The sequence below is a fragment of the Oryx dammah genome, unplaced genomic scaffold (genome assembly GCF_014754425.2).
Source record: "Oryx dammah isolate SB20612 unplaced genomic scaffold, SCBI_Odam_1.1 HiC_scaffold_16, whole genome shotgun sequence".
NCBI classification, from domain to species: Eukaryota; Metazoa; Chordata; class Mammalia; order Artiodactyla; family Bovidae; genus Oryx; species Oryx dammah.
The window spans coordinates 65110335-65127440 of NW_024070200.1; the positions used below are offsets into that span (position 1 = coordinate 65110335).

The 17106-nt window shown below is 39.8% G+C and overlaps 1 protein-coding gene across 1 annotated transcript in view; it reads left to right on the plus strand.

The window, feature by feature from the left end:
* GABRB3 (gamma-aminobutyric acid type A receptor subunit beta3) overlaps positions 1–17106 on the plus strand; it is a 298494-nt gene that overhangs the window by 249748 nt on the left and 31640 nt on the right. The window contains exons 5-6 of the mRNA XM_040257053.1: positions 168–250; positions 2722–2859. Of these exons, the coding sequence (XP_040112987.1) occupies positions 168–250; positions 2722–2859 (221 nt within the window). The remainder of the gene's footprint in view (positions 1–167; positions 251–2721; positions 2860–17106) is intronic.

Here is a 17106-nt window from a genome sequence, read left to right on the forward strand (position 1 = left end):
TAAAGCTGGCCTGCAGTATAATGAAAAGCTATTCATTTAGTGTATATCATGAAATATATTTAATCAGGTATGCTTTGAGGAAAGGGGTCCTACCTCCTGGTTACTATCTAGAAGCAGTTTTTCTGCTATATTTCTCTTCCCATCTGCCCTTACTCTGTGTGTTTCAGAATCACGACGACCGCAGCTTGCATGATGGACCTGAGAAGATACCCCTTGGATGAGCAGAACTGCACCCTGGAGATTGAAAGCTGTGTGTATCTGTATTTCTTTTTCATGCACTTTGTGTTTTAGGCCTTTTTATCTTTATTTGGCAAGGCATATATAATTTTTTATGACATAATTTTTAACTGTCTTAAAGATTAGAGGTTTAATCCTTCACTCTGCAAATTTTACTTTCATGATAGAGAGAGGGCAAAAGAGAGAGACAGAGAGAGGCTCAGTATAAAGAGTTCTCCACTCTAATTTGACTAAGAGTCTGTCTGCTGTGCTGAAATAAAATAAGACAAATGCTCTCCATCTCGGTCTCTTCGGTGAGAAGAAAATGAACTCTGAGAGGTGGTGTCTCACAATGTGTTTCATCATGCACAAGTGGCTGTACTCCCGGGACCCTCTGCAGTTGGAGTAAACCTCATTTCGCATTAGGAGCTCAGCTTTACAAGCCAGCTCTTTCCACATCTTGGCAATTTTCTTCAATTTGAAGAGTATTCGGATGCCTTATTGATAACTCAGTGTTGAGTAGCACTTCTCTTGTGAGGGGCAAGAGCTGCATCCACATAGTCTAACAAGCAGATGCCCTTCTCCCTGACCTGATCCCTGGCATATCCAGATATGGCTGCTGCCACTGTGTCTTCTCCTGGCCCACTGTAGATCAGTTTATCAGCCTCAGGTGGATTTAGTTTGTCAGCATTTGTATTGAAATTTGGGGGATGGCAAATGACTAACTTTGCCATGCATTTATTGCATGTATGGTGAGAAGTGCTAGGGAGCTGCCCTGGTGGCAGGCTGGTGTTTAGACCTCTCAGTAAGACCCTTGCTTCCACACAACATGACGACCATGATTTCTGAGAGCTGTGCTTTTGGAAGGTGAAGGATGGATGCATAGCATGTGCAGCATGAAGACTTCAGGGAAAGATGATGTTGAAGGGCTGATAGTTGAAGGGCCACTTTAGGAAGTTAAGTAGATTCTGTGTGATCAGAGGACACAACTCCAAGAAGATGAAAGTTTCAAGAAGGCAAATTTGGATGCAAGTGAGGGAGCAGCTCCTGTTTCAACTGGGAACCATAATGAGTGGCCTTGGAGACTGTAGATTCTGTTACCACAATCTTTAATTGAAGTGGAGGATGGGCAGGAAGGTCCTTTTTAAAGCAATTGAACAGAAGAGGGATTCTCCCAATTTTCTGGTGACCCGACTACACATGTGTTATTAAAGTCAAGATGCAAATGTATGGAAGAGTAGGCCACTTGAAGATTTGGATGTACCCTCAGAGGGCATGTAAGCTCTGCACACAGCATGCTGGTCTGAACCACAGCCGGAAGGCTGGAGAGGCTGGACTGTGTGTGCAGGGGAGGGGGGCATGCACTTACAACACACAGCGGGGTCAGCTGTGTGGATTCTTGTGGTCCTTGTAAGGACTTTGGACTTGTTTTGCTGATCGCATTGGGAAGCATTTGAGGGCTTTAAGCAGAAAAGTGACTTGGTGAGATCTGTGCTTTATTAGTGATCGCCATGGCCACTGGGTGAGAATGGAGTGCCATGCAGTCGGAGGGGCGGGTGGGGACAGAAGGTGTGCCCACCGTAATCCTGGAGGGAAGACAGCAGATAGGCCAGGGAGCTGGCACGGACTGTGGGAGCAGTCATCCCCACAGCTTTGGTCTGTTTGTATAATGTTAGATATTTAGAGTCTGCCTCATATTATATGTTCAAATAAAAAAGGTATTATATTCATAGGCTATTTTTCCACAAGTGTGATTTTTAGTTGACTTTACCACTAAAGTTGACCCAATTCTTCAGAAGACTCCTGAGTGCTACAAATAACATCAGACACTGCTTTCCTATTCAGTCATTCTCAAGAAGCATTGATTGATTACCGAGTGAGAGTGAGACCATGCCAAGAGCTGGTTTTGAAGCTATAATCTGGCTCATAACCATTCTTCTTTCTGCTGAGAGCACTGATCAAATCTCTAAGGGCCAAGAGAGTCCCCGCAAAAGGCATTTCTAAGGCTGGCCAAACTCATGGCCAGGAACACCTCACAACACCATCCAAAATTGCCCGGCAGTTATGAAACATTGATTGGGCAAGTTCACCCTCGGTGTTCTAACTTTTTCATAGTTGTTGAGAGAGCTGCCTTTCCAGAATTCTTTAGAGTTTTTACTTTTTCTTCCAGCTATCTTATTCAGTGCTGTGAATATGTTTTTACTTCACATTTCTGTGCAAAGTCCAGGTCAGCCCCACCATTAGGCTTGCCAGGCAGAACTTTGGTCAGAGCGCTCAGCCTCTCCAGTCTCTCTGCTTTTCAACACCAGCCTGGTCCAAATCAGACAGCAAAGGTAACACGAGAATATCCAAAAGTTAGTTCTCCTAATGATAATGCATAGACAAGCACATCAACAAGTTTCCTTCACACATGGGCAGGCTGTTACTTCCATTTTACTAGTGACAGTTTCTTAAGACAAGATGACGCTTCATCTCTGCCCTGTCCCTGCTTCTGTCTCCTGGCAGACGGCTACACCACAGATGACATCGAGTTTTACTGGCGCGGGGGGGATAAGGCTGTGACCGGCGTGGAGAGGATTGAGCTCCCACAGTTCTCCATTGTGGAGCACCGTCTGGTCTCCAGGAATGTCGTCTTTGCCACAGGTGAGTCTTGCGTCCCCTCGCGCTCTCTGCAGGCATAGTGGCTGCCTGGGCCACATTGCTGTCATTGTGAAATACTCAGCTGCTGATTCAGTGCTTGGGCCTCCAAAAAAGGACCATCGCCAGTCACATGTCATCATCTTCTGTACCCCTTTCGCTGTATCTAGAGGGAATGGATAACCTCTGATGGGCAGGAAGGAGCAGCTGACCAGGAGATGCTCTCTGTGCTTGTTGTTGAGAAGGTGAAAGGCTGAGGTTGAATTCAACCAACCATTGTTTGATAACATAAGCAGCTTTCTCTCTGGGCAGACAAGAGGCCACTGATAGCCTTGGAGGCGGGAAGGAATGGGAGGGAGGAAGACCTGAGGAGGCAAGTGCTGTGCTCGCCAAAGTAAGAGACCTTCTCCCCTCTTCTGGGCTGGCAGTCAGCCCCGCTTCCAGGAACATGAGCCCCTGCCTTTAGTGATGCCTCTTGAGACACAATCATCTGCTCCTGCTGTCATCTGGGAAGCCGTCCCACCCTGGGTTTCATTGTCATCTTTGTTTCAGCTGTCTGAAGACTGAGAAGTCTGTGCTTGCTGAGGTTTTTTTTAAATTTCCATTCGTATCTTATAGTGGGTGGTGCTTTCTCAGTGTTCTTGCTAAAGGCTGTGTTCTAGCTGAGAAGATAAACGGAAGTGCTCTATAAACTAAAGGCCACAAACTGGGTGGAAGATTCTCAGTGAGGGCAGAGCTGGGACCTCCCATCTTAGCTTTTTCCTGACCATGCAGCTTAAACCACACCAAGTGGAAAGTGGTTAGCCATGGTCCTGTACTGGACCATTTAGCCCACGGCCTGCACTCTGCCTGTGGCCTCTAGCCTGAGTGCCCAGGACTCACAGCGGCCTGTTTCCCTTAACTTGGCCACCTTCTACTCACTCTTCGACTTAATCAAGATGCTCTCCCTCTGTGAAGGCTTTGGCCTCTGCTCTGCCCACACACTGCCTCCCAGGCGGGCTTAGGTGACGGCTCTACACCCTGGCAGTGCTGCGCTAACCCTGTAGGAGGGGCCTGGCCTGGGCAAAGCTGACCGCACTCCTTGGCCCCTCCTCATGGGATGCCACGGACATGCCGCCAGTCCTCACAGGGCCAGCTTCCCTCTCTGCCTAGCCTCACAGACCAAGGAATGTGCAAGTAGACAAATGCCTGAATGTTTAAGATCTGTCTTCATGCACTGCTACCTTTGCCTGTTTCTCAAGGCATCCTGCAAACATGCTTGCAGTCTCTAAAGACACATGGAAGTCCTCACCTTGGATGGGTGAGAAGGCCGAAAGGCATGTGGGCTTATCATTAAGGAGTAGTTTCCACAGCCAAGAAAATTGCCCTGTGATGTGTTGCAGAAAATGATTTATTGCTTTTAAAACTGGGTTTCAAACTGTTCCATGAGCCAAGTGATGTGAGCAGCAGTCTGCTCAGAACTCAGGGGTAGTCTTGTCTCAGCGTAGGAGTCCTGCCCATGCCTGCCTTTGTCAGAAGATTGCAGATAGGGCTGTTCAAGCACATGCAACCTCCTTAAAACCCTGATGAGGCATCTGTGGAGGGTGGGTGCTTCCACGTGGAAGTGCAACCATGTAGAATGGCCTTCCTGAATCCTTTTGCTTGAAAGCACTTGGGAACACATTTTTCTTGGTGCAATCTGTCTTTTTTTAAAGTAGGTATATGGCGGAAGGTATCCTAAACATATCTGGAGATGATGCCCACTGCAGAAATGGGGGCACACACTTAAACTCGTGATGCTGAGCGTGAGCCTGCCCTCAGAACGTGGTGTTTAGTACTCTTTTCTGTTCTTGATGACTTTCTGCATTTGCAGGGTGTCTCTGGGGGCTCACCGTCAGTTAGTTTATCAGTATCAGTTCTTTCATCCTTCAAAACGCCTGCATTTTAAAACTATTCTAATTTGCTTACTTATGTAGAAACATCATAGGCCACATTGTTACAAAACTATTTCAAAATTAAATATTATACCAATTATTTCCTTTCCATAAGTCTTCTGAATTAATGAGATTTCGATCAGTCAACTGGATTGAAGGACTCTCAAGCCTGAAAGAGAATTCTCAGAAAACAGATTAGGAAAGACCCAATGCTCTGGCTTCCCTTGTGGCTCAGATGGTAGAGAATCCATCTGCATTGCAGGAGACTCAGGTTTAATCCTTAGGTCAGGAAGATCCTCTGGAAAAAGGAATGGCAACTCACTCCAATAGTCTTGCCTGGAGAATCCCATGGACAGAGGAGCCTGGCAGGCTACAGTCCATGGGGTCGCAGACAGCTGGATGCACTAACACTTCCACTTTCACTTTCAATGCCCTGGAGTTTTCTAGAGACGCCCCTTCTCACGGTCTTGAGGGCAAAATTACAAACCTCATCCACCTCTCCCTCCTCCTGTCTCTTTCAGGACCTTGTAGACAGCTCCTTGCCATGGTTTCCCAAGGGGTACAGTCGTAATCCATCTCCTGAATAACATGGGTTGCAGGCTGCAGGGCGGGAAAGACATGAATATTCACTGCACAGTCATGAATAGTCACTCAACAGCTGGCATAAAGCATGGAGCTAAACCCTGGGTCAGAGAGGGAACAGGGTGTGACTGGTCCAGTGGGACTGCTCATAGCCAGCAAGCATTCAGCAGCGTGCCCTGGATGACATCAGGTAGCCTCTTACCTAGAGGGGCGTTTAGTGGGAATTAAGCCACAGTAAGAGAGCTCCTGTTCAAGAGACAGTATGTAAAAGGTTTAAAAACTCAGACCCTGGAGCCAGAATTACCAGAGCTTAAGTACAGACTCTGGAACTTTCTAGCAAGGTAACCTGCAGCAGGCGATCTCTGAAGAAAAAATGAAGATATCGATGATATATATTTGGTAGAATTGTAGAGAATTACATGAGTTCGTAAAAAGCCTAGAATAGTGTGTGATCCATGGTGAACACTGATTGTTCTGTGCTGTGCTTAGTTGCTCAGTCATGTCTGACTCTTTGCAACCCCACGGACTGCAGCCCCCTAGCCTCCTCTGTCCATGGGGATTCTCCAGGCAAGAATACTGGAGTGGTTTGCCATGCCCTCTTCCAGGGGATCTTCCCAACCCAGGGATCAAACCCAGGTCTTCTGTATTGCAGGTGGATTTTTTTACTGACTGATCCACCAGGAAATCCCTGGTTAGCTTTCATCAATTAAATTGTGTGCGTCCAGAAAATAGATACTCTAATGGTTGCCCAGAGCTTTAAATGTTAGAAAATGTATGATATTATTCTCCTGAATTATTGAAAGTTATGTAACTGACTCCTAATTGCTATCTGAGGGTTTTCTGAGAATAGCACTTTTTTGGGGTTCATACCTGTATCCCTAATACATATTCCAGCATCTAGCCCACTCAATAGTTTGAAAACTGAATGGTTATAGAATTATGAGAGGACATTTCATGGTCATTACTAACTATATAATCATCCCTAATTAAATGAATCATTTCTGCAAAAGAGATACTATATAAATTAATAGCATTATATATTCAAATATTTAATGTATTAAAATATAATTTTAGAAAGAAAAATCCCCATAAAACCTCATTGTACTTGGGGAGGAAATTAAGTATATCTCTGTCCAGAAGGAAGGAGCCTTGTGCCATGAGTGCATTTTTAAAGACAACAAAGAAATAACTGAGTTAGTTCATTTCAACAAATAGTTATTCAGTTTCTGTCATGATTCAACATACAGGCTTTGGAAAAATAAAAATTTTGATCCTCTTATAATTCAAAGAAAATGAAGTAAGACTTTATTACTCATTCTGACGTCTATCTAAGTCTTCAAAGATCTTAATGATCTGGATAAACACGATGGTGTGGGCACTCACCTAGAGCCAGACATCCTGGAATGTGAAGTCAAGTGGGCCTTAGAAAGCATCACTATGAACAAAGCTACTGAAGGTGATGGAATTCCAGCTGCGCTATTTCAAATACTAAAAGATGATGCTGTTAAAGTGTGGAACTCAACTTGCCAGCAAATTTGGAAAACTCAACAGTGGCCACAAGATGGAAAAGGTCAGTTTGCATTCCAGTCCCAAAGAAGGACAATGTCAAAGAATGTTAAAACCACCACACAATTGCACTCATCTCACATGCTAGCAAAGTAATGCTCAAAGTCCTTCAAGCTAGGCTTAAACAGTATGTGAATGTTAATTTCCAGATGTTCAATTGGATTTAGAAAAGGCAGAGATCAAATTGCCAACATACGTTGGATCATAGAAAAAGCTAAAGAATTCTAGAAAAATATCTACTTCTGCTCCGTTGACTATGCTAAAGCCTTTGACTGTGTGGATCACAACAAACTGTGGAAGATTCTTAAAGAGATGGAAATACCAGATCACCTTACCTGCCTCCTATGAAACTGTTTGCAAGTCAAGAAGCAACAGTTAGAACTGGACGTGGAACAACAGACTGGTTCCAAATTGGGTAAGAGTACTTCAAGTCACCCTCTATATTGTCAACTTGCTTATTTAACTTCATGTGAAATACAGGGCTGGATGAAGCATAAGCTAGAATCAAGAGTACTGGGAGAAATATCAATAACCTCAGATTAACACTACCCTTAAGGCAGAAAGTGAACAGGAATTAAAGAGCTTCTTGATGAGGGTGAAAGAAGAGAGTGAAAAAGCTGGCTTGAAACTCAGCATTCAAAAAACTAAGATCATGGCATCCAGTCCCATTACTTCATGGCAAATAGATGGGGAAAAATGGAAACAGTGAGAGCCTTTATTTTCTTGGGCTTGAAAATCACTTTGGATGGTGAATGCAGCCATGAAATTACAAAACACTTGCTCCTTGGAATAAAAGCAATGACAAACCTAGACAGCATATTAAAAAGCAGAGACATTACCTTGCTGACAAAGGTCTACCTAATCAAAACTATGGTTTTTCAGTAGTCATGTATGGATGTGAGAGTTGGACTATAAAGAAAGCTGAGCACCAAAGAATTGATGCTTTTGAACTGTGGTGTTGGAGAAGACTCTTGAGAGTCCCTTGGACTGCAAGGAGATCCAACCAGTCCATTCTGAAGGAGATCAGCCCTGGGATTTCTTTGGAAGGAATGATGCTAAAGCTGAAACTCCAGTACTTTGGCCACCTCATGCGAAGAGTTAACTCATTGGAAAAGACTCTGACGCTGGGAGGGATTGGGGGCAGGAGAAGAAGGGGACGACAGAGGATGAGATGGCTGGATGGCATCACTGATTCGATGGACGCAAGTCTGAGTGAACTCCGGGAGTTGGTGATGGACAGGGAGGCCTGGCGTGCTGCAATTCATGGGGTCGCAAAGAGTCAGACATGACTGAGCGACTGAACTGAACTGAAATTAAAGCATAGGAAACTAATGCTCGAGAATGTTAATGATTTTACCAAATTTACACAGTAAAGCTAGAAAGGACAGAAATTAATCCACAAGGTTCCTGACAATTAGGAAATTCTGAATCTTTTTGACAAAGATTTTAGAAGTCGTATTTTAAAGTGTTATTTAAATGATTATTTTCCACACTTTTGTATATTAATGTTATAAGGTTTGTTATACAAGGTGTAGATGGTTGAGATGACAAACGATGTCTGTGGTGCCCATCTACACCATTTATGTCTTTCCTTCCTTACCTCCCAGTATTACCGGGCTGTAATTTTTGATGAGCTGTGCTTTTATGCAAGTCTCTAAAAATAGACTTTGGGAATGGAGGCCTCCAAATTCTTAATCCGGGGACCTAGAATTGATTCATGCAATGTCCAGAAATCCTCAGTGGCAAGAAGTGTGTCTCTGCCTTCTATATACCATGCATTTTGCTGGCAGATTAGTGGCCGTGAAACTTTTTTTTTTTAATGTTTACTGAACTGTAGTGGATTTACAATTGTGTTAGTTTCTGGTGTACATCAAAGTGATTGAGTTATATATATAAAAATATATATACTTTTTCATATTGTTTTCCATTATGGTTCACTGTACGATATTGAATATTGTTTCTTATACAGTAGGACTGTATGTATTATTGTGTATCTGTTAATCTCAAACTCAAACCTAATTAATCCTTCCCTTAACCTCTTCCACTTTAGTAACCATAAATTTGTTTTCTATGTCTGTAAGTCTACTTCTGTTTTGTAAATGAGTTCACTTGTGTCATATTTTAGATTCCACATATAAGTGATAGCATATGGTATTTATCTTTGTCTGACTTACTTCACTTGGTATGATAATCTCTAGATCCATCTATGCTACTGCAAATGGCATTATTTCATTCATCTTTATGACTGACTCATATTAAATATATATATGTGTGTGTGTGTATAAAATCTTTATCCATTCGTCTGTCGATGGACATTCCAGTTGCTTCCATGTCTTGACTGCAGTAAACAGTGCTCAGGACACACTGTTTCCCTGAATCCACTTCCCAGCTCCAGAACCTGTGATACCTTGCCTTTGCCTGCAGCACAGAATCCAGTGTCCTTTACCGTGGACCCAGTTCTAGCTGTAACCTCTTCTCTTTAGTTTAGCTCTTAAGCATTCCCAGCACAGAGCTTTCTCTTAGTTGCTGCACTCAGCTCTTTTTCTCGCCTCCACTCACTCCTGCATACTGCCTGAAGACTTTTGCCCTTGTTACAGCCCACATTTGATGCTTCTCTTCCTCTTTTCTCTATCCATGTCAAGCACATTCACCAATGGACAGTTGAATGAGATAACAGAGTTTAGGTTATTCTGTGACTACCTTCTTTAACTGAACATTATGCTTGTGAAGTCCATCTGTATCACTATGGTTCATTTACCTTCCGTGTGTGTGTGTGTGTGCTAAGTCACTTGAGTTGTGTTGGAGTCTTTGCAACCCTATGGACTGTAGCCCACCAGGCTCCTCTGTCCATGGAGATTCTCCAGACAAGAATATTGGAGTGGGAATGTTTCCTTCTGCCTTAAGAAGAATATTTTTAAAATATTTAGTTTTAAAATTTAAAAATTTTAAAATATTTTCTTTAGTGTAAGTCTCCTGGTCAGATTTCTTCAAGTTTATTTTTTTTAAAACAATCTGTATATGACTTTATATCATGTTTATTCTTATAGGATGAATTTACTGTTACAGAAAGATAGATTAGCATTTTTTCCTTTTCCACTGGAAGCTATGACTTCATTTACCCCAGTGTCTATTTTTTCTATTGAGAAGAGAGTTGTTGGTCTAATTGGTGCTGCTTTCAAATTGATCTATTTTTCCTCCCCTGACTAGATAGTTATAATTTTTATCATTGTTTTTTATTTCATTGCCATTTATGATATACCAAGGTATAGTTTCCTCTTTAATTATTCTTCTTGGAGTTTGTAGGTCTTCTTGAGGTCTTTCAGCAGTTTTAGAGCACCATCAGCCACCTTTGCTTTTGCTCCATTCTCTCTCTCTTTTTTTCCTTCTAGGATTCCAATTTCAATTCTAACGATTTCAACTTTGGTTCTTATCACTATATCTTCTAAATATCTCATGTTGCTTTCTGAATTTTTTGTTTTATTTTTGCTTCATGTGTCACTCTGGAAATTTTCTTCTGGTTTTTCTTTCAGTTCAATAATTCTTTCTTTGTGTGCGTCTAATCTGATAATATTATATCTGAGGAAAGTGTAGATAAAGTTCAAAATCTATGATGATGTTTTCTTTTTTTCAGAGAGAATTTATGCTTTCCTCTCTCAGGCTGCTAGAGGCATTAGCAGTCCAAACTAGCTTCATTTACTTTCTTTCTGGGACTTGGTAATTCTGAGTTCAGATTCATTCCTTGAGTATGCTTGCTTGAATCCTTCTGATTTATCTTTATATTTTGAACAGAGCTCTTTGGAATCCCTGTCTCCAGTTTTCGCCTCCTTTGTTCCATGAGTCTATCAGATGTTCTAACTAGCTTCTCATCTTTCTGTAAACTACATCCACCTGAAACATGGAGCTCAGCTCTCTCAGTTTAACTTCTCTCCCAAACCTTGGCTCAGATTTGTACTAGGTTGTTATCCTTCCAGTGCCTCTAAGGATAGGGATTTAAGTTTTGCCCATTTTTTCCAGTTGTTTCCAGTGGAAGGGTTATATATCCCACAATATTCAAATACCATAGCTTATGTTTTCACTCTTCTCTACTGTTGTAGAAAAATTTATGGTTGTTTCAATATTTAATTCTTACTTAGCTATGACTATTAGTTACATGAGAGTAGAAAAGAAAATTTGGGATACATTCTTTACAATCACACTTCAAAAAATATGAATCATTTAATTCTGTACTTTTGTGATAACATTATAGAGAGGAAACACTTAGCCATAATAGTGTACTATTAAAGAAAGCATTATAAAGCTCAAAATCAAGAGATCTGAGTCCTTGGTTGAAAGGACTGTGAAGGAACTGTGAAAATGTGAGCAGAGTACTTAAGTAGCAGACAGCAAGGGGATTAGCTTAAAAGAAAATACTGGGTTAAGTTTATTTCAACAAGTATATACAGCTAATAACCAAAGAGACCTTTAAATATCACTCTTGACACACGACCACTGCATTGGGACTTCAGCTTTTGTGCAAGTCTTGAATGCACATCCTGCTGACACAAAATTTGCTCTCTACAGTTTTTGCCAAATCTGAAATTGACTCCTAACTTTTAGTTTTCTTTGAGCTTGAAAGACTGAAAATTTTGATAAACTTGTGGAAAACAGATTACTTAATATGCTTCTTTAATTATGTGGTGTTTTTATTTTTCTTCCTTTTTTCTGGGCTATATCTGGACTGATATATTCTGACTTTATTTCAAGATACTTCTGCCATGATTAGAAGAAAGAGAGAGAAAAGGATCCAAAACTAAGTGATGATGAAAAATTTCTGTTAAGATACATGAATTTTCTATTCTTCAGAAATCAGCTTCTTGCATCTATTGACATTATCATATGGTTTTTATTTTTCAATTTGTTAACATAGTGTATCACATTGATTCATTTGCATATATTGAAGAATCTTTGCATCCCTGGGATAAACCCAATGTGATCATGGTGTATGAGCTTTTTGATGTGTTGCTGAATTCCATCTGCTAAAAATTTTGTTGAGGATTTTTGCATCTATGTTCATCAGTGATATTGGCCTATAGTTTTCTTTTTTTGTGTTGTTTTTTCTGGTTTTGGTATCAGGGTGATGGTGGCCTCATAGAATGAGTTTGGAAGGAACACTTCCAAAGTGTTCCTTCCTCTGCAAATTTTTGAAAGAGTTTTAGAAGGATAGGCATTAGCTCTTCTCTAAATGTTTAATAGAATTCTCCTATGAAGCCATCTGGTCCTGGACTTTGGCTTTTTGGGAGATTTTTTATCACAGCTTCAATTTCTGTGCTTGTAATTGGGTTGTTCATAATTTCTATTTCTTCCTGGTTCAGTCTTGAAAGATGGAACTTTTCTAAGAGGTTATCCAGGTTATTTCTTCCAGGTTATCCATTTTATTGCCATATAGTTGTTCATAATAGTCTCTTATAATCCTTGTATCTCTCCATTGTCTGTTGTAACCTCTCCTTTTTCATTTCTAATTTTGTTGATTTGATTCTTCTCTCTTTTTCTTCTTGATGAGTCTGGCTAAAGGCTTGCCAATTTTGTTTATTTTCTCAAAGAATCAGCTTTTAGTTTTATTCATCTTTACTATTGTTTCTTTCATTTCTTTTTCATTTATTTCTGCTTGGTTCTTTATGATTTCTTTCCTTCTACTAATTTTGGGGGGTTTTGTTCTTCTTTTTCCAGTTGTTTTAAGTGTAAAGTTAGGTTGTCTATTCGATGTTTTTCTTGTTTCTTGAGGTAGGATTGTATTGCTATAAACTTCCCTCTTAGGACTGCTTTTGCTGCATCCCATAGGTTTTGAGTTGTTGTGTTTTCATTGTCACTTGTTTCTAGAAATTCTTTGATTTCCCTTTTGATTTCTTTAGTAACCTGTTGGTTATTTAGAAACATATTGTTTAATCTCCATGTGTTTGTGTTTCTTACAGTTATTTTCTTGTAATTGATATCTAGTGAACACAACATTGTGGTCAGAGAAAATGCTTGATACGATTTCAACTTTCTTATATTTACTGAGGTTTGATTTGTGACCCAAGATGTGGTCTATTCTGGAGAATGTTCCATGTGCACTTGAGAAGTTGTATTCTTCTGCGTTCCAATGGAATGTCCTGAAGATGTCAATGAGATCCATCTCATCTAATGTATCATTTAAGACTTGTGTTTCCTTATATTTTCTGTTTTGATAATCTGTCCATTGGTGTGAGTGGGGTGTTAAAGTCTTCAACTATTATTGTGTTACTGTCAATTTCTCCTTTTATGTCTGTGTTTGTCTTATGTATTGAGGTCCTCCTATATTGGGTGCATAGATATTTACAATTGTTATGTCTTCCTCTTGGGTTGATCCCTTGATCATTATGTAGTGTCCTTCCTTATCTCTTATAATCTTCTATATTTTAAGGTTTATTTTGTCTGATATGAGGATTACTACTCCAGCTTTCTTTTGCTTCCCTTTTGCATGGAATATATTTTTCCACCCTCTCACTTTCAGTCTATATGTGTCTTTTGGTCTGAAGTGGGTTTCTTGTAGACAGCATATATATGGGTCTTGCTTTTGTATCCATTCACTCAGTGTCTTTGACAAAATCCAGCACCCATTTATGATTAAAACTTTTCAAAAAATGGGCATAGAAGGAGCCTACCTCAACATAGTAAAGGCCATTTATGATAAGCCTACAGCAAACATTATTCTCAATGCTGAAAACTGAAAGCATTCCACCTAAGATCAGGAACAAGACTCGGGTATCCACTTTTGCCACTATTATTCAACATATCTCTGGAAGTCCTAGCTACAGCAATCAGAGAAGAAAAAGAAATAAAAGGAATCCAGACCAGAAAGGAAGTAAAGCCTTCTCTGTTTGCAGATGACATGATACTGTACATAAAAAACCCTAAAGATAGTATCAGAAAATTACTAGAGCTAATCATGAATTTAGCAAAGTTGCAGGATACAAAATCAATACACAGAAATCACTTGCAGTTCTATATAGTAACAATGAGAAATCAGAAAGATCAGTTAAGGAATCAATCCCATTCACCATTGCAACAAAAAAGAATTAAATATCTAGGAATAAACTTACCTAAGGAGACAAAAGAACTGTACACAGAAAATTATAAGACACTGATGAAAGAAATCAAAGACGACATAAACAGATGGAGAGATATTCCACGTCTCTGGGTAGGAAGAATCAATATTGTTAAAATGAGTATACTACCAAATGCAATCTACAGATTTAATGTGATCTCTATCAAATTACCAATGGCATTTTTTACAGAACTAGAACAAAAAATTTCACAATTCATATGGAAATGCAAAAGACCCCAAATAGCCAAAGAAAGTCTTGGGAAGGAAAAATGGAGCTAGAGGAATCAATCTTCCTGACTTCAGATTATACTACAAAGCTACAGTCATCAAGACAGTATGGTACTGGCACACAAAAAGAAATATAGACCAATGGAACAAGATAGAAAGCCCCAAAATAAAACCCATGCACCTATGGGTACCTTATTTTTGACAAAGGAGGCAAGAATATACAGTGGGGCAAAGACAGCCTCTTCAGTAAATGGTGCTGGGAAAACTGGACAAGTACATATAAAAGAATGAAATTAGAACACCTCCTAACACCATACATAAAGATAAACTCAAAATGGATTAAAGACCTAAAGTAAGACCACAAACTGTAAAACTCTTAGAGGAAAACATAGGCAGAACACTCGATGACATAAATCAAAGCAAGTTCCTCTATGACCCACCTCCTACAGTAACGGAAATAAAAACCAAAGTAAACAAGTGGGACCTGGTTAAACTTAAAAGCTTTTGCACAGCAAAGGAAACTTTAAGCAAGGTGAAAAGACATCTATCAGAATAGGAGAAAATGATAGCAAAGGAAACAACTGACAAAGGATTAATTTCCAAAATATACAAGCAGCTCATACAACGCAATACCAGAAAAGCAGACAACCCAGTCAAAAAGTGAGGAAAAGACCTAAAGAGACATTTCTCCAAAGAAGACATACAGATAGATAGCTAACAAACACGTGAAAAGATGCTCAATATCGCTCATTATTAGAGAAATGCAAACCAAAAATATGATGAGATATCACCTCACACCAGTCCGAATGGCCCTCATCAAAAAGTCTACAAACAATAAATGCTGGAGAGGGTGTGGAGAAAAGGGAATGCTCTTGCACTGTTGGTGGGAATGTAAATTGATACAGCCACTATGGAAGACAGTATGGAGATTCCTTAAAAACCTAGGAATAAAACCACCATATGACACAGTAATCCCACTCCTAGGCATATACCCTGAGGAAACCAAAATTGAAAAAGACACATGTATCCCATTGTTCATTGCAGCTCTATTTACAATAGCTAGAACATGGAAGCAACCTAGATGTCCATCAACAGATGAATGGATAAAGAAGTCATAGTACATATACACAATGGAATATTACTCAGACATAAAAAGAAATGCGTTTGAGTCAGTTCTAATGAGGTGGATGAACCTAGAACCTATTATACAGAGTGAAGTGAGTTGGAAAGAGAAAGATAAATACCATATTCTAATGCATATGTACGAAATCTAGAAAAATGGTACTGAAGAATTTATTTACAGGGCAACAATGGAGAAACAGACATAGAGAATAGACTTATGGACATGGGGAGAGGGGAGGAGAGGGTGAGATGTATGGAAAGAGTAATGTGGAAAATTACATTACCGTGTGTAAAATAGATGGCCAACAGGAATTTGCTTTATGGCTCAGGAAACTCAATCAGTGGCTGTGTATTAATCTAGAGGGGTGGGATGGGGAAGGAGATGGGAGGAAGTTTCAAAAGGGAGGGGATATATATATACCTATGGTTGATTCATGTTGAAGTTTGACAGAAAACAGCAGAATTCTATAAAGCAATTATCCTTCAATAAAAAATAAATTTTAAAAATCAACTTTCAAAATACTATTTTGCTTCACAATTATGATTATAAAACAAACGTATGCGACACAGCAAAAGAGACACAGATGTATAGAACAGACTTTTGGACTCTGTGAGAGAGGGAGAGGGTGGGATGATTTGGGAGAATGGCATTGAAACATGTATAGTATCATGTAAGAAACAAATCGCCAGTCTAAGGTCGATGCAGAATACAGGATGCTTGGGGCTGGTGAACTGGGATGACCCAGAGAGATGATATGGGGAGGGAGGTGGGAGGGGGTTCAGGATTGGGAACTCATGTACACCTGTGGCGGATTCATGTTGATGTATGGCAAAACCAATACAGTATTGTAAAGTAAAATAAAGTAAAATAAAAAATAATAATAATAAATAAATAAAGCAAATTACAATTTTTTTTTGAAATCTGCATGTCACACCCTTAAAACATGTGCTTAATTTTCTGTAGAGTCCATTCATGAACTCTGTGCTTTAGTTTTATCCCAAACTAAAGCCCATGATCAAATTGTTATGCATGTGGTATATAAATAACATCTACTGTAAGTCTAGTGCTGATATTATATGAAATGTTAGAAGGAATTATCATCCATATCTTTTTGTCTTTTAAAGCCCAGAGATAAATTCCCATTATTTTTCCCCCATTGATGTTTATTAGAAGGATCCTCAGAGACAAGTCACCTGTGCTTACTGGCCAAATAGTACTAATCCCTCAGTGCAAAATGGCCGAAGTAGAGAAAATTAACTCTCAGCACCAAAGGGGAGCTTAACTATCTCATCTTGTTACTATGAAATAATTTTCCTTTAAGGGCTCCTGACCTACAGAAGCCAGATTTCTTCAGAAATGCCCAACACCTCCTTTGCAAAAATAAGTCTTATCTAGCTTCATCTTTTGGAATTGCTTTCAAGACTTCCACACAATTTTTATTTTTATTTTTTTTTATTTTAAATTTATTTATTTATTTTTAATTTTTACTTTACAATTCTGTATTGGTTTTGGCATAGATTGACATATGTTCAATAGTAAAAACAGTTGGATTACAGCATCCTGAGCACAGAAAGCACCATAGAGGAGAGAAAGGAAAGGAACAAGTAACTTGCTTTTGTTGAGTGGGTATTTGGGGCCGTTTAGTATGTTTGGGGCTTCCCTGATGGCTCAGTTGGTAAAGAATCATCCTGCAATGCAAGAGACCCTGGTTTGATTCCTGGGTCAGGAAGATCCCCTGA